Source organism: Nerophis lumbriciformis, linkage group LG01 (genome assembly GCF_033978685.3).
Source record: "Nerophis lumbriciformis linkage group LG01, RoL_Nlum_v2.1, whole genome shotgun sequence".
Classification (NCBI taxonomy): Eukaryota; Metazoa; Chordata; class Actinopteri; order Syngnathiformes; family Syngnathidae; genus Nerophis; species Nerophis lumbriciformis.
In genome coordinates, this window is record NC_084548.2 from 59,566,604 (window position 1) to 59,589,748 (window position 23,145).

Sequence of the window (23,145 nt, forward strand, 5' to 3'; positions counted from 1 at the left end):
TATATGTACACATAAAAACTTTATTGTAACACATGTTTTGTACTGTTTATTCTCACCTTTTCAGTCAAACTGTGTACTTTTATTTAAAAATGAACAATGTTGTATATTAATAATGCATGTACTGTATTTGATAGAAAAAAACACAAATCTAAAATATCTAAAATGTAAATGTCAGAAGCATATTAACAAGATTGTGTTACACACACAACATTGTCACACGTTACACTGTATGGACAATTAATCGACATTGATGTTTCAATTAGTACAATACATGACTGCAAGAGGCGGCGTTTTTTTCCTCAGAATAAAAAAAAAAAAAGGTAAACAAGATTATCTGTTGCTTCGGTCTACAACTTTTCAAAGAAACCAGTTTTTGTCGTTTTATATGCACAAGGACGTGTATTCATGGACGTAGCCTACTTAAATAAATAAATGATAAATGGGTTGTACTTGTATAGCGCTTTTCTACCGTCAAGGTACTCAAAGCGCTTTGACACTACTTCCACATTTACCCATTCACACACACATTCACACACTGATGGAGGGAGCTGCCATGCAAGGCGCTAACCAGCACCCATCAGGAGCAAGGGTGAAGTGTCTTTCTCAGGACACAACGGACATGACGAGGTTGGTACTAAAACATCTAAGAATCATGTTAGACTTAGACTTCCTTTTTATTGTCATTCAAATTTGAACTTTACAGCACAGATAAGAACGAAATTTCATTAATAAGCTCATGGTAGTGCAGGATAAAAAAGCAATAAGGTGCATATATAAATAAATAAATAAATATAAATAATATATATAATATATATAAAATAAATATATATAATATATATAAATAAATAAATAGATTAGTGTACAGATACATATATTGCACTTTTTCACATGCGTCCACGTTTATGGATATATGTTATATTGTCTTTTTTATTCCAGCGAGTTAATCCATTTTGTGGGGAGTTGAGGGGATAATTTAATTATGATGCGTTTAAGAGTCTTACGGCCTGAGGGAAGAAGCTGTTACAGAACCTGGAGGTTCTGCTTCGGAGGCTGCGGAACCTCTTTCTAGAGTCCAGCAGTGAAAACAGTCCTTGGTGGGGGTGGGAGGAGTCTTTGCAGATTTCTCATGTGTACCGGTACATTAAAACAGTGCCTTTGTGTAAAACCTTTACCACATACTGAACAGTAAAAAGTTTTTCACCAGTGTGTATTTTTTGTGTGCACGATCAAATTTGCCTTCTGTGTGAATCTTTTACTACAAATTGAGCACATGAATGGTTTTTCTCCAGTGTGTATTCGTGTGTGTCTTACCAAATTTGTCTTCTGGGTGAATCTTTTACTACAAATTGAGCACATGAATGGTTTGTCTCCAGTGTGTGTTCTCACATGTACTCCCAACTCACTACTTTTTGTAAAACCTTTACCACACTCTGAACATGAAAAAGGTTTTTCTCCCGTGTGTTTTAGCATGTGTGTTTTCAACGTACCACCTTCTATAAAACCCTTACCACATTCTGAACATGAAAAAGGTTTTTCTCCCGTGTGTTTTCTCATGTGTACTATCAAATTACCACTTTGTTTAAAACATGCATTACATTCTGAGCAGGAAAACGGTTTTTCTCCGGTGTGAATTCTCATGTGTACTTTCAGATCACTTCTTTGTACAAAACCTTTACCACATACTGAACATGAAAAAGGTTTTTCTGCAGTGTGTGTTTTCATGTGTAAATTCAACATTTTTTTTTGTCCAAATCTTTTACCGCAGATTGAACAAGAAAATGGGTTTTCTCCAGTGTGTATTCTCAGGTGTACTTTCAGATTACCACGGTAACTAAAAGTTTTGTCACAGTGAGAACATGTGAAGCGTGTGTTGTCAGTGTGACATGTCTTATCATCTTTAGAGTCTTCATCATCAGTGTCAGGAGAGTGAGACGTTGTGTCGTCACTATCTGATAGTGGAGCTAAGATCTTGTCTGCTTGTGATCCTCCACAGTGGTCTCCATCAGCTTCTGTTGTCATGTGTTGAGTTGAGCTGCTGCTTGGAGGCTCTGCCTCGCTCTTCTCCTCACTTTCACCTTTGACCTCATCATCTTCACTCTTCACAATCACACCAATCACTGGGAACTCCTCCAAACATTCAAGATGCTCTCCCTCCTGACTGATGCTGTGTTCCTCCTCTTCCTCTTTAAAGTGGGGTGTCAGTGGGTCATCCTCTTCCTCTTTAAAATGGAGGTTCAATGTGAACTCCTCTTCCACCTTAAAACAGGGGGTCAGTAGTTCCTCCTCTTCCTTTTTAATTTGCAGGGTCTGTGGCCCCTCGTCTTCCGCCTTAATGTGGGAGGGCTCTGGCTCCTCCTTCACCATCCCGAAGCTCCACTCCTGTTGATGTTCTTCCCAGTTGTCTGCAGGAAACGAGAAGACAAACATGTTTTAGAAACATCCAGCTCTGCTCAGTCATACAATGCATTCAGTACGTTAACATGTACTTAAGAAAAACAAGTTATTGTATGAACCTTCTTGAAATCTCAGTGACGCACAAACACACTGCTTTTTACAACATTATTCACCGAAAAAGAAAAACAAGCCGGGGCCAGAAACTTTTTACTAGGGATGGGCGATGTGGCCTACAATTTTTTTTGCGATTTATTATTTAATATAGAATATACAAACCCCGTTTCCATATGAGTTTCCCATTCTTGCTTGATGTACAGCTTAAATTGTTCAACAGTCCGGAGGTCTCCGTTGTGGTATTTTAGACTTCATAATACGCCACACATTTTCAATGGGAGACAGGTCTGGACTACAGGCAGGCCAGTCTAGTACCCGCACTCTTTTACTATGAAGCCACGTTGATGTAACACGTGGCTTGGCATTGTCTTGCTGAAATAAGCAGGGGCATCCATGGTAACGTTGCTTGGATGGCAACATATGTTGCTCTAAAACCTGTATGTACCTTTCAGCATTAATGGCGCCTTCACAGATGTGTAAGTTACCCATGTCTTGGTCACTAATACACCCCCCTACCATCACAGATGCTGGCTTTTCAACTTGGCGCCGGATGGTTCTTTACCTCTTTGGTCCAGAGGACACGACGTTGTCCACAGTTTCCAAAAACAATTTGAAATGTGGACTCATCAGACCACAGAACACTTTTCCACTTTGTATCAGTCCATCTTAGATGAGCTCAGGCCCAACGAAGCTGACGGCGTTTCTGGGTGTTGTTGATAAACGGTTTTTGCCTTGCATAGGAGAGTTTTAACTTGCACTTACAGATTTAGTGACCAACTGTAGTTACTGAAAGTGGGTTTCTGAAGTGTTCCTGAGCCCATGTGTTGATGTTCTTTACACACTGATGTCGCTTGTTGATGCAGTACAGCCTGAGGGATCGAAGGTCACGGGCTTAGCTGCTTACGTGCAGTGATTTCTCCAGATTCTCTGAACCCTTTGATGATATTACGGACCGTAGATGGTGAAATCCCTAAATTCCTTGCAATAGCTGGTTGAGAAAGGTTTTTCTTAAACTGTTCAACAATTTGCTCACACATTTCATGGAATCTACTTTTATACCCAATCATGGCACCCACATGTTCCCAATTTGCCTGTTCACCTGTGGGATGTTCTAAATAAGTGTTTGATGAGCATTCCTCAACTTTATCAGTATTTATTGCCACCTTTCCCAACTTCTTTGTCACGTGTTGCTGGCATCAAATTCTAAAGTTAAGGATTATTTGCAAAAAAAAAAATGTTCATCAGTTTGAACATCAAATATGTTGTCTTTGTAGCATATTCAACTGAATATGGGTTGAAAATGATTTGCAAATCATTGTATTCCGTTTGTATTTGCATCTAACACAATTTCCCAACTCATATGGAAACCGGGTTTGTACTTGGTAATGAATCCATACCCAAATGCGTAGGATCACCAAAACTAACATAAAGTATCAAACAACAGAAGAATACGTGATTATTACATTTGAACAGAGGTGTAGATAGAAACATGTTACAACAGAAAGTAACCAGATATTAACAGTAAAAGGGAATGTTGCCACAACTTGTTTATAACGTCTTCAGTTTGTTTACTGGGATGGTCACTCGTCCTTTAATTAACTGCTAACTCCGTCAGTGTTCCAATAACATCAACACTAGCTGACATGTTTTGCCATCTCACTGAATTGAACGCAGGCTGTAAAGTGACGACACGCAGAGTTGTCAGTCAGGCACAAAGATTGTGTATTAGAGGTGAGAGGTATCACTCCAGTTTATTTTTGTTTTCAAACTGGCACTGATCCACATGGTGTTGTTGGAGAAGAACAAAGCTTGTTTATTCGACTCAATCTTCATTGGCTAAACTGCTTCGGGTTTTAAATTGATATTAAAAAGCCATAAACGCCATGTTTTTTTTACATTATAATTTTTTTTATTACTATCAAGAATGATTCATGTGACATAGCATTTTGTGATTTTTTTGCAGTGTATAGTTAATTCCTAACACACTGTAGGACCGAGTCTGCAAACTTTTCTCTCAAAAGAGACATTTTGCCGCCACTTCCATAAAGAAAAATAGTATAGAGCCGCAAATTGTAACACAGCTTATAATCTTTTAAAAGTTTTCACCTTTTTTTTTATTTTACAGGAGAAGCAATCTGTCCATGTAAAATTAAACTCTTCTCCTTTTCTTTTTTTGGGCAAATATTCATGGTTAGCTTACCCAACTCGAGAAGCTGAACCGAACACACAGGCTTCCAGTCTTTTTTTACTTGCCTTCTTGCGCCTCAGATCTCAGCCTGTGTGCGTTCACGGCCTCACAGATAGTCTTAAATTATAGAACTCTTTTTAAAAATGCAAACTTTTCTCACTCTGGAGTTGAAAAAAATCTGATGGGGCCACATCACGGAGGCAGAAGAGCCATGGGTTGCAGACCCCTGACGTAGGAGGATATGCTAACAGCAAACTAGAGCTCTTGAACTTTAACCGCCACATTGAGTCGACATCAGCAGCCTTCAACCACCTGAAAAACATTACCAAAATCAGAGTCTACATCAGACTTAGAAAGACTAATCCATACCTTTGTCTGCAGCAGGTTAGACTACTGTAATGGCTTTCTCACTCTTAATGAGCTGTAAAACATCTGCAGTACATCCAAAATGCTGCGGCTCGAGTCCTGACTAGAACCAGGAAATGCGACCATATTAGTCCAGTGCTTAGGTCACTGCATTGGCTTCCTGTTGCTCAGAGAATATACTTTTTTTTTTTTATTAAATCAACATAAAAAACACAAGATACACTTACAATTAATGCACCAACCCAAAAAAAACTCCCTCCCCCATTTACACTCATTCACACAAAAGGGTTTTTTCTTTCTGTTATTAATATTCTGGTTCCTACAATATACATCAATACAATCTGCAAGGGATACATATAGTTCGTAAGCACACATGATTGTGCGTGCTGCTGATCCACTAATAGTACTAACCTTTAACAGTTTATTTTACTAATTTTCATTAATTACTAGTTTCTATGTAACTGTGTTTATATTGTTTTACTTTCTTTTTTTATTCAAGAAAATGTTTTTAATTTATTTATCTTATTTTGTTTTATTATTTTTTTTAAGGACCTTATCTTCACCAGACCAGGTTGTCAATGAAATTAGATTGTTTAAAAGGGTTCTTAAAACCAGGTCCAGTCCAGATTATGTCCAGGTCGGGCTCAGCAACAAACACCTTCATTTATGTACACTCAAAATTAAGGAACTCAACAACAGATTGCACATAATCTGTAAACAAAATTACATTTTCAAAATAAGCATTTATATACAGTCCAGATTATGTCCAGGTCAGGCTCAGCAACACACACCTTAATTTATGCACATTCAAAATTAGGGAACACAACAGATTGCATATAATCTATAAACAAAATACAATTTTCAAAATAAGCATTTGAGGACTTTCCATCTTTTTTTTAATGTTTTTTGGCATCATTATCCGTTTCAACCATATAACTTTCTAAAGTAAAAAAAAATACTGAATAAATGTTTTAAAGAAAGTAATACTAAGTGGATCTCTGTTTTTGGCCTTAAAAAGAAATCTTTTACCGAGTACTATAATTAAATTTACTAAATCATGACTGTTAATGAACTCTCCTAAAATAACAGAAACCACATCAAGCTTCATAAACAACCCAATCCTTAAACACATGTTTTCAACTTCCACCCAAAATGAAGACACAATATGACAATACCAAAACAAATGCAGGGTGGATTCAGACTCCTGACAACAAAATCGCCAATCATCCGACTCTGTCACATTCCATAGTTTTAACATTTTTCCCAGTGGGTAAGAAATTATAAATAATTTTAATTTGAAAATAACAATTTTGCACATCAACAGTAATTTTGTAAATTAAATTGAATATGGCATTCCACGGCAACGGACAGTCAAAAAAGTCCTCCCATTTTCCATATGTTTTATATGGGGAAGCCTTCAAAGATTTCTTTATTAAATAAAAATCATGTATTTTTCTCTTTATTTTAGTTGCTTTTTGCCAACTAGAATATCTTATTAGAGGTTTACAAACTACCGTATTTTCCGCACTATAAGGCGCACCTAAAAACCACAATTTTTCTCAAAAGCTGACAGTGCGCCTAATAACCCGGTGCGCTTTATTACGATTCATTTTCATAAAGTTTCGGTCTCGCAACTTCGGTAAACAGCCGCCATCTTTTTTCCCGGTAGAACAGGAAGCGCTTCTTCTTCTACGCAAGCAACCGCCAAGGAAAGCACCCGCCCCCATAGAACAGGAAGCGCTTCACCCGCCCCCATAGAAAAGGAAGCGCTTCACCCGCCCCCGGAAGAAGAAGAAAAAACGCGCGGATATCACCGTACGTTTCATTTCCTGTTTACATCTGTAAAGACCACAAAATGGCTCCTAATAAGCGATCCGGTTCATAAAAAGACGCAATCTCTCCATCCGCACACGGATTACTACCGTATTTCACAGCAACTGATATTCCTGTGAACCGCACTGTGGAACGGGAGCACGTACGGTGAATATTCGCACCACAGGGAATGAAGTCATCCTTCACTGTGGTTCTAGCTTGCCATGCTAACTTCCACTCATGGTGATATTCAAAAGGAAGACCTTGCCAAAAGAGACCTTTCCAGCCGGCGTCATCATAAAAGCTAACTCGAAGGGATGGATGGATGGATGAAGAAAAGATGAGCGAGTGGTTAAGGGAAGTTTACGCGAAGAGGCCGGGTGGCTTTTTTCACACAGCTCCGAAGGCGAACACACCTTCACTAAGACGGGCAGACAGCCTCGGACGACATACGCCAACATCTGCCAGTGGATCGTAAATGCTTGGGCAGATATTTCGGTCACAACTGTGGTCCGAGCTTTCCGGAAGGCAGGATTCACAGAACAACAGCGACACTGACTCCCGATGACTTCTACGAGACGGAACCGGCCATTTTGGATCCCGTATTCGCCCAACTTTTCAATTCGGACACCGAAGACGAAGAATTCGAAGGATTTACGAATGAAGAATAACTTCAGAAGGTGAGCGCTATGTTTATTTTGTGTGTTGTGACATTAACGTTAAAGCAACATTATGTTGCTATTGTTCTACACCATTTTGAATTTTACTATGTTTGTGATTGCACATTTGCGTACATTTTGGGACAGAGTTGTTAGAACGCTGGTTTTCAATATATTATTAAAGTTTGACTGAACTATCTGACTGTTTTTTTGACATTCACTTTAGCGCAGCGTTTTTTTGACATTCACTTTAGCGCAGCGTAGGCGCGGCTTTTAGTCCGGGGCGGCTTATTGGTGGACAAAATTATGAAATATGTAATTCATAGAAGGTGCGGCTAATAATCCGGTGCGCCTTATAGTGCGGAAAATACGGTAATAATTTAGTAGTTCCGTAGTTAATTATTTGTTTCCATCTTTTCCCAATTACTCCAGTTCGTTGATTAAATGAAAAGCTTGAACAAGCATCACTATACATAGTTCTAAATTCATCATACTTCATAATTTTACCATTCTCATTGATAACATATTTTTCCAAAAGAAAGGCTTTCCATCTATTACAATATTAGAGTTCATCCACATTATCTGCTGCAAAATGTCATCTCTTTTTTCTGGCACATAAAATTGAAAACACTCTCAATGAGTGGCATGTTTCCTTTATGAACCCCGCCATGTTTCCCAGCAGACTCTCTACATAAGGAAAATGGGAGGGGATCACTTGTAAAAAAGGGTACCATTTCTTTTGATACAGTACATGTTTTTTGTCCACTTGTATACCACTCAGTGTTTAGACACATCTTTGGAACAATTGATGCTTTTAAAGACAGACACATAGCTTCAAGGTTTAGAAGTTCCAGGCCCCCATATTCATATTCATTGCACAAAACCTTTATTTTCATCTTTTCTGGTTTGCCGTCCCAGACAAAATCAAAGACCCTCTGCTCATAAATCTTTAAAAAGTTTTGTGATGGAGCTGGTAATGACAAAGACAAATAAATAAATTGAGGAATAATTAACGAATTGACAATAGATATGTTACCATACAAGGTTAAGGACTTCCCTTTCCATAATTGCATAATTTTATCAAGCTTTCAAGCGGTGTGCGGCTTCAGCGGTCGCGGCTTCAGCGGTCGCGGAGGCAAAAACTCGGACATGGGAGGAGTTCGGGGAGGCCATGGAAAAAGACTTCCGGACGGCTTCGAAGCAATTCTGGACCACCATCCGCCGCCTCAGGAAGGGGAAGCAGTGCAGTGTCAACACCGTGTATGGTGGGGATGGTGCTCTGCTAACCTCGACTGCGGATGTTGTGGATCGGTGGAGGGAATACTTCGAAGACCTCCTCAATCCTACCAGCACGTCTTCCTATGAGGAAGCAGGGCCTGGGGAATCTGTGGTGGGCTCTCCTATTTCTGGGACTGAGGTTGCCGAGGTTGTTAAAAAGCTCCTCGGTGGCAAGGCCCCGGGGGTGGATGAGATCCGCCCGGAGTTCCTTAAGGCTCTGGATGTTGTGGGGCTGTCTTGGTTGACAAGACTCTGCAACATCGCGTGGACATCGGGGGCGGTACCTCTGGATTGGCAGACCGGGGTGGTGGTTCCTCTCTTTAAGAAGGGGAACCGGAGGGTGTGTTCCAACTATCGTGGGATCACACTCCTCAGCCTTCCCGGTAAGGTCTATTCAGGTGTACTGGAGAGGAGGCTACGCCGGATAGTCGAACCTCGGATTCAGGAGGAACAGTGTGGTTTTCGTCCTGGTCGTGGAACTGTGGACCAGCTCTATACTCTCGGCAGGGTCCTTGAGGGTGCATGGGAGTTTGCCCAACCAGTCTACATGTGCTTTGTGGACTTGGAGAAGGCATTCGACCGTGTACCCCGGGAAGTCCTGTGGGGAGTGCTCAGAGAGTATGGGGTAACGGACTGTCTTATTGTGGCAGTTCGCTCCCTGTATAATCAGTGCCAGAGCTTGGTCCGCATTGCCGGCAGTAAGTCGGACACGTTTCCAGTGAGGGTTGGACTCCGCCAAGGCTGCCCTTTGTCACCGATTCTGTTCATAACCTTTATGGACAGAATTTCTAGACGCAGTCAGGGCGTTGAGGGGATCTGGTTTGGTGGCTGCAGGATTAGGTCTCTGCTATTTGCAGATGATGTGGTCCTGATGGCTTCCTCTGGCCAAGATCTTCAGCTCTCGCTGGATCGGTTCGCAGCCGAGTGTGAAGCGACTGGGATGGGAATCAGCACCTCCAAGTCCGAGTCCATGGTTCTCTCCCGGAAAAAGGTGGAGTGCCATCTCCGGGTTGGGGAGGAGATCTTGCCCCAAGTGGAGGAGTTCAAGTACCTCGGAGTCTTGTTCACGAGTGGGGGAAGAGTGGATCGTGAGATCGACAGGCGGATCGGTGCGGCATCTTCAGTAATGCGGACGCTGTATCGATCCGTTGTGGTGAAGAAGGAGCTGAGCCGGAAGGCAAAGCTCTCGATTTACCGGTCGATCTACGTTCCCATCCTCACCTATGGTCATGAGCTTTGGGTCATGACCGAAAGGACAAGATCACGGGTACAAGAGGCCGAAATGAGTTTCCTCTGCCGAGTGGCGGGGCTCTCCCTTAGAGATAGGGTGAGAAGCTCTGTCATTCGGGGGGAGCTCAAAGTAAAGCCGCTGCTCCTCCACATCGAGAGGAGCCAGATGAGGTGGTTCGGGCATCTGGTCAGGATGCCACCCGAACGCCTCCCTAGAAAGGTGTTTCGGGAACGTCCGACCGGTAGGAGGCCACGGGGAAGACCCAGGACACGCTGGGAAGACTATCTCTCCCGGCTGGCCTGGGAACGCCTCGGGATCTCCCGGGAGGAGCTGGACGAAGTGGCTGGGGAGAGGGAAGTCTGGGCTTCCCTGCTTAAGCTGCTGCCCCCGCGACCCGACCTCGGATAAGCAGAAGAAGATGGATGGATGGATGGATATCAAGCTTTCTTAGTCGATTATCGTAATTTACTGAGCCTAGATCTTCCAGATTTTCAGGGACAACAACACCAAGTATGTTAACTGGTCCATCTGTCCACAAAACAGGCACTTTGCATTCCCTTCGAAAGGACGTTCTCTTTAGATTTCCGATCCTTAGCATTTTACATTTATTATAATTAAGCTTAAACCCAGATTGCTGTGAAAATATGTCCAAAAGATTAAGAAGGTTCCGTAAACAATGAGGATTGAGGCTGATAAAGAAGCTTGTATCGTCTGCATACATTGTTATTTTACTTTCAATATTATTATTATTGAGCCCTTCAATATTTTTATTCAATCTAACTTTAATCGCCAATATTTCCATAGCAATAATAAATAAGTATGGAGACAAAGGGCACCCTTGTTTTAGACCTCTTAATAGAGGTATTGTCCCAGAGATGTATCCATTATTGATAATTCTACAGTTAGTTTTTTGTATAGCGTCTTGATCCAGTGTGAAAAAAACTAAGCTTTTACAAATAAAATCTAAGCTAATTTTGTCAAATGCCTTCTCCAGGTCGGCTACAAAAATGTATCCTCTTTGATTTTCCATATCATAATTTTCTATAATTTCTAATAACTGTCTAATATTGTTTCCTATGTTTCTTCCTTGTAGGAAACCTGATTGATCTTGGTGAATAATATTTGACAAAACAAACTTAAATCGTGTAGCCAAACATTTTTTTAGGATCTAGCATCGTAACACTGAAGTGTTATTGGTCTCCAATTTTTTGGATAAACTCGGTCTTTATACTGACCATTTATTTCCTGTTTCAATAATAAAGAAATAAGACCTTCTGTTTGAGTGTTAGACAAAAAAACTGTTTTATATGAGTAATTAAAACTAGAAAGCAATGGTTTCTTAACTTCTTCATAAAATACTTGATAAACCTCAATAGGTATTCCCTCTAATCCTGGGGTTTTCCCTGGATGAAAAGACTTAACAGCTTCCACAAGTTCTTCCTCTCTAATGAGGCCTTCACATGAATGGCTTTCTTCTGAATTCAATTGTCTTCCATACTTTTCTGAAAAAAATGTTGTAGTTTCAGGAGGAATAACCGGATTTAAAAAAATATTTTTAAAGTAATTTTCTATTTATTTCAACAATGTGGTGTGTGTATCCAATACCTTTCCATTTGTTTTAATAAGCTTGGAAATGTTCTTTTTAGAAAGATGTTTTTGTTTGAATATTTAAAAATAATTTTGAACACTTCTCACCTTTTTTCATCCAGATTGCTCTGTTGCAGTCATAACTTTTCATAAACTGTTTTTCAACAAAGTCTGCTAACTCCTCTTGTTTGGCTGTAAAGGAATTCATTTGCTCACTAGTTAGATTATCATTACTCTCAATGTTTCTTTGTAAATCCTCAATTTCTTTCTTTAACTCCTGTTCTGCCATTTTAGGTTGTTGTTTTTTTCCATGAAGAGTATGCAATGGCATATCCCCTAAAACAACATTTGAAGGCTTCCCAGACTATTTGGGGATTTGTTGATCCTACATTATTTAAAAAAAAGTCAGTAATAAATTGCTTTGTTTTTTCAATAAATTCATCATCCTGTAGAAGCATTTGATTAAACTTCCAATATCCGGGCCCACATGTATTATCTTCAATTGCAATAGTTAATCCTATACAATTATGATCAGAACGTAATTTATCATCGACTGATATTGCAGTCACGTTGTTTAGCAATGAAAATTAAATAAAAAAATAGTCAATATGACTTGCCTGGTTTTGTCTTCTCCATGTATACCGTACTAACCTAGGATTTTTGAATCTCCAGATATCAATTAAATCAAATGCATCCATAACATTTTGAATCATTTGTAAAGATTGAGGATGGTAATCCATTGAAGAATTCCCTTTTCGGTCCAGAACTTTATCCAAGGCAACATTAAAAGTCCCCCACAGTAATAATTTCCCCTTGTTGTTCTTGCAACATGTCACTTATTTCTTCAAAATAGGAAGGTTCATCAACATTTGGTTGAGGTGGGTGGAGCCGGGGTTAAGGGGGAGGAGTATATTTATAGCTAGAATTCACTGAAATTCAAGTATTTCTTATATATAAATAAATAATAAATGGGTTGTACTTGTATAGCGCTTTTCTACCTTCAAGGTACTCAAAGCGCTTTGACACTACTTCCACATTTACCCATTCACACACACATTCACACACTGATGGAGGGAGCTGCCATGCAAGGCGCTAACCAGCACCCATCAGGAGCAAGGGTGAAGTGTCTTGCTCAGGACACAACGGACATGACGAGGTTGGTACTAGGTGGGGATTGAACCAGGGACATATATATAAATAAAATACATACTTGACTTTTAGTGAATTCTAGCTATATATATATATATATATATATATATATATATATATATATATATATATATATATATACATATATATATATATACATATACATACATATATATATATATATATATATAAAATAAATACTTGATTTTCAGTGTTCATTTATTTACACATATACACACACATAACACTCCTCTACTCATTGGCTGTCCTCACTCAGGTCCGCATTGACCTGGAGGGGGCCTGCCTTGTTGTCCGGCTGGAAATCGGGAGAAATTCGGGAGAATGGTTGTCCCAGGAGATTTTCGGGAGAGGCACTGAAATTCGGGAGTCTCCCGGAAAATTCGGGAGGGTTGGCAAGTATGCCAATTGCAGAGAGGTGGATATATACAGCGAAAACGACTTCAAATCTTGTATCACTGGTGGGTTTATGCCATTTATAACATTTCATACTGGGACTTATGTAGAGACGGTCTCAGCTCACGTTGCTCACGGCGGCCATCTAGACTTAAAAAAACGCTCTGCTTGTGTACTAGTCTTTTCATGGTCTTGTGCCAAAGTACATCTCTGACATGTTAGAACCATGTGAACCATCTCCAGTTCTGAAGAACCTCAGGGAGTGGTCTCCAGCCGGTACCCAGAGTCAGGGCCAAACATGGCGAGACTGCATTTCAGTTTTATGCTCCTAAAATTGGAATATTCTTAAAGGGGAACATTATCACAATTTCAGAAAGGTTAAAACCATTAAAAATCAGTTCCCAGTGGCTGATTTTATTTTTCGAAGTTTTTTTCAAAATTTTACCCATCACGCAATATCCCTAAAAAAAGCTTCAAAGTGCCTGATTTTAACCATCGTTATATACACCCGTCCATTTTCCTGTGACATCACATAGTGATGCCAATACAAACAAACATGGCGGATAGAACAGCAAGGTAGCGACATTAGCTTGGATTCAGACTCGGATTTCAGCGGCTTAAGCGAAATTGAAGAAGAAACTGAAGCTATTGAGCCACATCGGTTTGAACCGTATGCAAGCGAAACCGACGAAAACGACACGACAGCCAGCGACACGGGAGAAAACGAGGACGAATTTGGCGATCGCCTTCTAACCAACGATTGGTATGTGTTTGTTTTTAAGTGTTGTAATGTTTTTAAGCTAAATTATTGGTAAACACAGTTTATGTATAATATTTTACGTAAAACCGCGAGTAATGAATAAAGTTTTCATCAATTAATATATTCTGTAGACATACCCTCATCCGCTCTCTTTTCCTGAAAGCTGATCTGTCCAGTTTTGGAGTTGATATCAGCAGGCCAGGGAAGCTAGGGTCGATATTCTTCTCTTGATCATCTTCGGTGGCATAAGGGACGGTAGAAGCAGTGTGAGCCAAGACATCCAGAGGGTTTAGCTCGCTCGTCTGCGGGAACAAACTGCCGCCATTGCTTGCCGTGCTACCGAGGTCCTGTGTCCCTGAATAGCTCACACACTCCGGCAGATTCAATGGGGGTCTGGCGGCAGATTTCTTTGACTTTATCATTGGAAATGCATCTGCTTTGAGTGTCGCAGGATATCCACACATTCTTGCCATCTCTGTCGTAGCATAGCTTTCGTCTGTAAAGTGTGCGGAACAAACGACTGACCATTTTCGTCGGCTTTCCCCACACCCTCGTATTTTGAACAAATTTCGTCCAATTTCTTGCCACTTTCGCATTTTTGGGCCACTGGTGCAACTTGAATCCGTCCCTGTTCGTGTTGTTACACCCTCCGACAACACACCAACGAGGCATGATGTCTCCAAGGTACGGAAAACAGTCGAAAAAACGGAAAATAACAGAGCTGATTTGATTTGGTGTTTGTAATGTGTTTGAGAAAATGGCGGATTGCTTCCCGATGTGACGTCACGTTGTGACGTCATCGCTCCGAGAGCGAATAATAGAAAGGCGTTTAATTCGCCAAAATTCACCCATTTAGAGTTCGGAAATCGGTTAAAAAAAAAAAAGGTATTTTTTCTGCAACATCAAGGTATATATTGACGCTTACATAGGTCTGGTGATAATGTTCCCCTTTAAAGATGTGAAACGCTGGCAATGTTCAAATCCAGGCTAAAACATTTTTATTTAATTGTGCACATGACAACTAAAAGTATTTTATCTTCACTCTTTTACTTGAGTTTCAATTACAAGTTATTTCATGATCATTTTATTGTATGTATGAATGATGATTATTTTATTTTTAATGTTGTCTTCCAGTAATTTTCTGTAAGCACTTTGAATTGCCTTGTGTACAAATAGTACAAATAAAAAGCCTTGTCTTGAATGTAAACAAAAGATGGGCGGATCGATACAAATATTGAAAGTAACGATAACAAGTACGATATCAGTAGGAGGTCAATTATACAAATGGTTGGATCAATATTTCTTATAATAAAAAAATATCTAGTCGTGTTTGTTCTTGTTTACAAAATCAGGAAACAAGTCCCTGGATGAAGGAAGACTTTAAAGGCAAACACCTCAGGATTTAATTCCGAGCAAATTATTTAAATATTTCATTGATATATATTTTTCTTATATTTATACATCGCTATCCTGTGTTTTTGTCTGATTATAATTGTGAAAAAAAAATGTAATCATTCAATGAGCTTGAAATTGGGAAGTATCAGTGTCAGCACTGGTATGACCGATACAGCCACATAACTACTGATTAATGATCAATACCTAAATGTGTAGTATCACCCAAAACTAATGTAAAGTTCACTTCTCTGTGAAGCGCTTTGAGTGCCTAGAAAAGCGCTATATAAATCTAATCCATTATTATTATTATTATTAAAGTATCAAACACCAGAAGAATAAGTGATTATTACATTTTAACGGAAGTGTAGATAGAAACATGTTACAACAGAAGGTAACCACAACAGTATGTGAACAAGTAGAGCCTTTGTAACTTGTTTTAATTTAGTTCTACTATCACTCACATACCAAATAATATATTGTGATATATAACGTTATAGCAGGACGCTGTAATAAATATCACAATATATATTTTAGGCCATTTTGCCCATCCCTACATCTCATATGGATCTTCTTCTGCCATTGGTGGCACTTAACCCACACAACTCTCCTTTGGTAGGTGAAGTTGAACCATGTACAGTTGTGCAGGTGTTTTAGCATCATTTGACACAGACCTGTCCAGGATTTTCCACTTTTTGATATCTGGATGTTGTGCTTACTTGGATTGTGATGAAGGTGTGAGGACTCAGGTGGTTTGTCTTCATGGTCTTCAGTCTTTACAGAGACAACAGTCAGTGGAAACTTGGTGAGATCAGCCTCCTCCTGCCCTACAAGACACTCTCCTTCCTGAGTGATCCACACTTCCTCTTTATTATGTGGGGGCTGTGGCTCCTCTTCTTCCTCTTTAAAGCGGCGGGGCTGCTGGACGTCTGTTGGGTAAATAAGTAAATAAAATCAATCGATAATAGAAAGAGTTTTTGACTGAAACTGTTAACACAATGGAATTATTTGTGTTTTCATGTGTGTCGTGTTAAAAGTGTGTCGCTAAACAACATATAAAACACGGGAAATACTGTACTTTTGCCCTTGCCACTAAAATGACGTCCGGCTCACGTCGGGCTCACTAAATATGCGTGGTGGTCAAGCCAGTGTCTGTTTTCAATGGGTACCAAGAGCCACTTAGCCTTTTCTCGAAGAAACATGTTATATGCCCACGTTGTTTTCGGCTGTAGGAATCCTTTCCAATTGCGAAAAGGATAAAGGTTTCTTCAGAGTAGGACTGGGCGATATATCGAATATACTCGATATATCGCGGGTTTGTCTCTGTGCGATATAGATTCGAGTATACAGTACGTTCTCACACAGTTGCTTTTAGCTGCGGGCATTACACTGCAGGCGTTTCTCACTCGTTCTTGTCTCTGCTTCTCACAGAGACTTAAAACAAGCGCACCTTCTTACATACGTCACATACTGTCACACGTGCAACGTTACACGCCCTCGCGGAGCAGAGAGGTAACGGCATGGTAACATTAGCTGTGGTGCTCGCGGTGCGAGTGGTAATACGAGAGAGAGAAGGTGCGAATCTGGTAACAAATGAAGGAAGAATAATTAATTCCCATGAAAAACAGCACGGGGTCCATCGTCTGGCGGTGGTTTGGCTTCAAGCGGGAATATGTTGAACAATTATGCGGCAAAAGCGTTGCTACAAATAGTAGCAGCACTGCTAATTTGTAGCATCATTTGAAAAGTCACCCGCTCGAGAATGAAGAGTGCTTGAAACTCTGCATGACAACATCTCCAGCCAGTGCCACACCAACAAAATGCTGAGGCAACTATTTCCAGATCAACACCGTATGAAAAAAATAATCAACAACAGAAGGAGATAACGTCCACAGTAACCTACTACATAGCGAAGGACATACACTATTTGATTTCCTATTATGCAGCTCATTTTTTTTTGACAGTTATTGAAATATCTTGTGTGACATCATGCACAAAAGTGCACTTTATTTGTTTTGTACTATTGTACTTACACTAAACTATTAAACTATTGACTTCAGGAAGAGAGTGACCCCGGTGGAACCCATCAAGATCCTGGGCCGGGAGGTGGCAGTAGTGGAGCAGTACAAGTACCTGGGAGTCCACTTGAACAGCAGACTGGACTGGAATGACAACTGCAAAGCTGTTTACAAGAAGGGCATGAGCAGACTCTTTTTCCTGAGGAAGCTTAGGTCCTTTAATGTGTGCAGCAAGCTGTTGGGGATATTGTATCAGTCTGTTGTGGCCAGTACCCTGTTCTTTGCAGTGGTTGGTTGGGGGAGCAGCACCGGCAAAAGGGACTCAAACCGGATTGATAAACTGATCCGGAGCCGGCCAAACTATTGGCACTGACTTAGAGGCGTTTGTGTCAGTGAGGAACAGGAGGACACTGGACAAACTGCTCGCCATCATGGACAATCCTGCCCACCCACTCCACCTGACAATTAAGGGACAGCGGAGCTCATACTCCAACAGGCTCCTTCAACTTCCTTCCCGCACTGTGCGATTCAAGAACTCCTTCATTCCACACTCCATCCAGCTGTATAATCACTCGCCATACAGCAATAGATGACATCTGCCTATTACCTGACACATGACATGTTAGCTACTTCTCTTTGTTTATAATGTGTATATTGTCTATTTTCTATTTCCTGCTGGATCTACTCTCTATTTCAGGGGTGCTCATTACGTCGATCGCGATCTACCTGTCGATCTCGGAGGGTGTGTCAGTCGATCACCAGCCAGGCATTAAAAAAATAGTCCTAAAAATGAGCGATCATAAATCTTCACTATGACGTCACTTTCGTCACTTGATTAACATTCACGGCACCCGAGGGTCTTCTGAGATGACGCTGGCTGCTGCCAGCTCATTAAAATTACCGACTGGAAGGCGAGAAACACTTTATTTCAACAGACTCTGGCGCCGTACCTGTTGTCAAAACTCCAAAGACCGACTGCACAGTTGCACAATAAAAGCTCTGCTTCATCCTGCCTGCGCTACCAAAATAAGAGTCTCAGAAAGCTGGCGTGCACAAGCTAGCAAGCTACGGAGTTTGCCGACAATGTATTTCTTGTAAAGTGTATACAAAGGAGTACGGAAGCTGGACAAATAAGATGCCAAAAACCAACCACTTTCATGTGGTATTGGACAGAAAGGAGGACTTTTTTTCTCCTCCATTCGAAAATGCGGACGTTATCATCACCACTGTCTGATTCCAATCAATGCAAGTCATCACAATCAGGTAATACACCAACTTATATTCTTGTCTTTATGAAAGAAAGGAATCTATATGTGTTAAACATGCTTGTATTATCTTTAACCACCTTTAAGTTGTTAACAATATTAACTATATGTGTTAAACATGCTTGTATTATCTTTAACCACATTTAAGTTGTTAACAATATTAACTATTTGTGTTAAACATGCTTGTATTATTTTTAACCACCTTTAACTTGTTAACAATATTAACTATATGTGTTAAACATGCTTGCATTATCTTTAAACACCTTTAACTTGTTAACAATATTAACTATATGTATTAAACATACTTGTATTATCATTAAACACCTTTAATGTATTAACAATATTAACTATATGTGTTAAACATGCTTGCATTATCATTAAACACCTTTAACTTGTTAACAAAAAAATATATTTCATAAATAAGTAAATATAAATTATATAAATGAATGAGGTAGATCCCCACGACTTGATCAATTGAAAAGTAGCTCGCCTGCAGAAAAAGTGTGAGCACCCCTGCTCTATTTAATGCTGCTGCTGTCACATATACTGTATATACTGTAATATTGTACATGGTCATTGGTATATATTGTATATATGTTATAGACATAATATAATATATCTGTATATATATTATTCTGTACACATTATGTATATATTCGTATATATGTTAGATTTTTTTATCGCTATATTAGTCTATTTATACCTGCATTGTCCTTTCCATCCTTACACTTTCCATCATTGTAACTGAGCTACTGTGTTGAACAAGTTCCCTTGTGGATCTAAGTAGTCTAAGTAGTGGCGTTCTGAACAAAAAGTGCACTTTGATTTAGTGTTGTTTTGATATGTCATCTTAGTGACATCATGCACAAAAGTGCACTAATAGCTTGTTCTAAAATTTCTCTGACAATCTTGCACTTTCTGTTTTGGAAATTACATGTATGTTTGTGCCACTGCTTAATAACTGTTTAATAAATACAGTTTTGGTAAATTGACTTAGTTGTGATTTCCCTCTCTGCATGAACGTTTAAAATGAGCATATATTAATGAAGTATGAACAAGAATGTTTTAATGTAGACACATTAAATCATCATACTGGTGTGATTATATGCATCAAGTGTTCATTCAAGGCTAAGGCAAAATATTGAGATACATATCGTGTATCGTGACATGGCCTAAAAATATCGAGATTTTAATAAAAAGCCATATCGCCCAGCCCTACTTCAGAGTTCCTCGAGCGGTAATCAGGAAGTGCGGAAAAGTGCAATATATTAGTGCAACATATATTAGAAAAATGTCATTTAAAACATTTGTATGCACGTACAACACTTAAGACCTTCAGTATATCAGTATGTGGAATTAAATTATGGAATGGATTAAGCAAAGCAATCAAACAATGTACTAATATGATCCACTTCAAGAAACTCTTCAAACTTAAAGTGTTCATAAAGTACAAAGAACAAGAACCATGACAAACATTCTCAATTTATTTCATCCATCCATTCATTCATTCTCAAAATAATCTTACTTATCTCATCATTTGAAATATGACTTACTTCACCAATTATTATTATTAAATTATTATTATTATTTATTTATTTATTTGTATTGTGATTACTTATAGAGTATATTGTGAATAAATTGTGAACAGGAAGTGAACAAAAAGTTTTAGCAACTGTTATGTAAAGAAAAGGGGTAGGATTAAATAAGCTCTGCTTCTTCCTACTCCTTTTCGAACATGTTGAAAAGAGAAACTGGAAATTGTGATGTATCATGTGTATGCTTGCATGTTCGAAATAAACCATACTTGCCAACCCTCCCAGATTTCCCGGGAGACTCCCGAAATTCAGCGCCTCTCCCGAAAACCTCCCGGGACAAATTTTCTCCCGAAAATCTCCCGAAATTCAGGCGGAGCTGGAGGCCACGCCCCCTCCAGCTCCATGCGGACCTGAGTGACGTGTTGACAGCCTGTTCACAACATTGCCGTAAACCATACTTGCCAACCCTCCCGGATTTTCCGGGAGACTCCCGAAATTCAGCGCCTCTCCCGAAAACCTCCCGGGACAAATTTTCTCCCGAAAATCTCCCGAAATTCAGGCGGAGCTGGAGGCCACGCCCCCTCCAGCTCCATGCGGACCTGAGTGACTTGTTGACAGCCTGTTCACAACATTGCGTAAACAGCAATGTTGTGACACTTTTAAACAGGACAATACTGCCATCTACTGTACATGCATATGTGACCCACCCATAATGTGTCACATTTTTGTGTTGATTTATTTATTTTATTTTGTGGTTTGAATTCGTTTTTGGAGCTGTCATTACACATTTATCAGTATTGACATTGGTCAGTAGGAGGCAGTAGGGCGTTTCTTCCCAATTGAATGCAATCACCTGCAGACCGGAAGTGTATTGTCATTCTGATGACAGCGACCAGTCTGTGAACAATTGAAACGTCCTGTGTGCTTTTTCCTCCTGTATAACTGGTTAGTTTTGGTGAATCAACTCACTGAATAATATCCATGTGATCTTTATAAGTTTAAGTACACATTATGATGGTGGAGCCTAACTTTTAAGTGTTTGTGAGTTGTAGTTTGTATTTGTGAATGAATCCAGTGCACAGCTGCAGTAATCAATACAAAAAGGCGACGTGAGTGCCCAATGTTTATATAGGAACTTCTCATCCTAATTCAGACTCCCAAATTAGAGCTCCCGTTTTCTTATTGATTTTATAATGTATATTTGTATAATGTGTGTGTTCTGAAATAGTGACAGCGAATAGAACAAGGATGGCCAATTCAACCCTTAACTCAACAATGAGTAGATGAGTGTTATGTGTGTGTATATGTGTAAATAAATGAACACTGAAATTCAAGTATTTATTTTATTTATTTATTTATATATATATATATATATATAATACAAATAATATATATATATATATATAGCTAGAATTCACTGAAAGTCAAGTATTTCTTATATATATATATATATATATATATATATATATATATATATATATTAACCACGCCCCCCGCCCCCCACCTCCCGAAATCGGAGGTCTCAAGGTTGGCAAGTATGAAATAAACTCAAACTCAATATATCATCGGAAAGGACAAGGACAAAAGTCGCTCTCGAACATAGCGCTCCGGTCCAAGGGAGCAGAGTTGAAGAACGCATAAGTTTGGCTTTGTTAAAGGTTTGTTTGGTTTATTTTTAACATGCAGGTCAGAATTAGGAAGTGAAATCAGCCATGAAACGATGAAGTATGTTGATTACAATGTGAAATATATTTGGTGACTTTTGTCTAAACATGTTGATACACATTGTTACAAACTCTCATAAATATTGTTTGTCTAAAACTGTCTCGTTTTCATTAACAACAATATAGCATCTTTTTAACGATAGTGTTAATAATGCAATGTAAAGTTAGTAAGCATGTGAGAGTAAGAAGTAAACAAACCTGTTCTGTGTAACACAACTTGGGGTTTCTTGAAAACAGCGTCCAGTAGTTGACGTTGTCGCTCCTTCTCCTCTTTTGTTCGAGAAAGTTCCTCTTTGTACTCTGCTATCGTTCTTTCGCACATTTTCACACAATCACAACACTTTACACTCACACTTGATCTCTGCTTAGCGATGTGTTTTGATCACTTCCGCCTCTCTTTGTTAGCAGCTAACAAGCTAAGCTAACTAGCAAGCTGAGCTAGCCCGAAAAACAGCAAAGTGCTCTTAGACTGATGTATCCGCACCCAAACAAAGATGAAAAATGTTTACTCGGTTCAACAACATATATGTCTACATGTACGCACCGATTAAGAACACAGAACTGTTATAAACACAACAACGTCTTTCTCCGCAAAACGCCATCTTGCCTTTTCCTCGTCCTGTTTGGTTCCCAGTCCATCCCACGCAGTGTTGTCAGATCTCGCGAGAGAAACTGCAACACCCCAGAGATATGAGGACATCCGCCTCATTTCCCCATTCTGTAGGTGGCACTGTTTGCTAAAGATGGAGTGATGTGGACGAGAGGTAGAAATACAAATCATAAAGAAAAGAAGATTTAAAAAGTTAAGTACAAGAATGGGGAAGAGCTTGTGGTTTAAGATTATCTGTTGGGAAATCTAAAGTCATTCATTTTACAAAAAGTAATTTCTGCAGAGAAATTAATATTCAACTGCAGAAATGATCCATGTGCAAATGACACAAGAATGTAACATTTAGTAAGAGGTGATATTAACTTATTCCATGCAAAGTGAGATATGATTCAAGATTCAAGATTGTTTATTGTCATATGCACAGTTATGCCGTACAATGAAAATCTTACTTTGCTAGTCCACCCTTCAACAAGTCACACGGTACTTAGCTAAAATAAAAATAAAAATAAAAATGTATATACAAGGCACAGTAAGTAACATAACATTATTGCACATTCTGATTGACAGTCAACAGTATAAATATGGAGGTGACATTGGGTCACAGCAGCAGTTAAAGTGTCTCTAGTGATCAAAGGTGAAAAGTGTCTGC

The 23,145-nt window shown here is 39.3% G+C and overlaps 1 protein-coding gene across 2 annotated transcripts; it reads right to left on the bottom strand.

The window, feature by feature from the left end:
* Nucleotides 1-655: 655 nt before the first annotated feature.
* On the bottom strand, nucleotides 656-22,514 carry LOC133570227 (uncharacterized). 2 transcript variants are annotated; one of them, XM_061923029.2, is made up of 3 exons: nucleotides 22,085-22,514; nucleotides 16,064-16,273; nucleotides 656-2,402 (listed from the first exon to the last, which is right to left on the bottom strand). In XM_061923029.2, exons 1-3 carry the CDS (start codon nucleotides 22,206-22,208, stop codon nucleotides 1,198-1,200), a joined length of 1,539 nt encoding a protein of 512 aa, XP_061779013.2. In that variant the 5' UTR covers nucleotides 22,209-22,514; the 3' UTR covers nucleotides 656-1,197. The 2 variants fall into 2 exon arrangements, with proteins under 2 accessions (XP_061779013.2, XP_061779020.2); XM_061923036.2 differs by lacking the exon at nucleotides 22,085-22,514 and adding an exon at nucleotides 4,857-5,008 and having other exon boundaries at nucleotides 16,064-16,193.
* Between the last annotated feature and the right edge of the window lie 631 nt (nucleotides 22,515-23,145).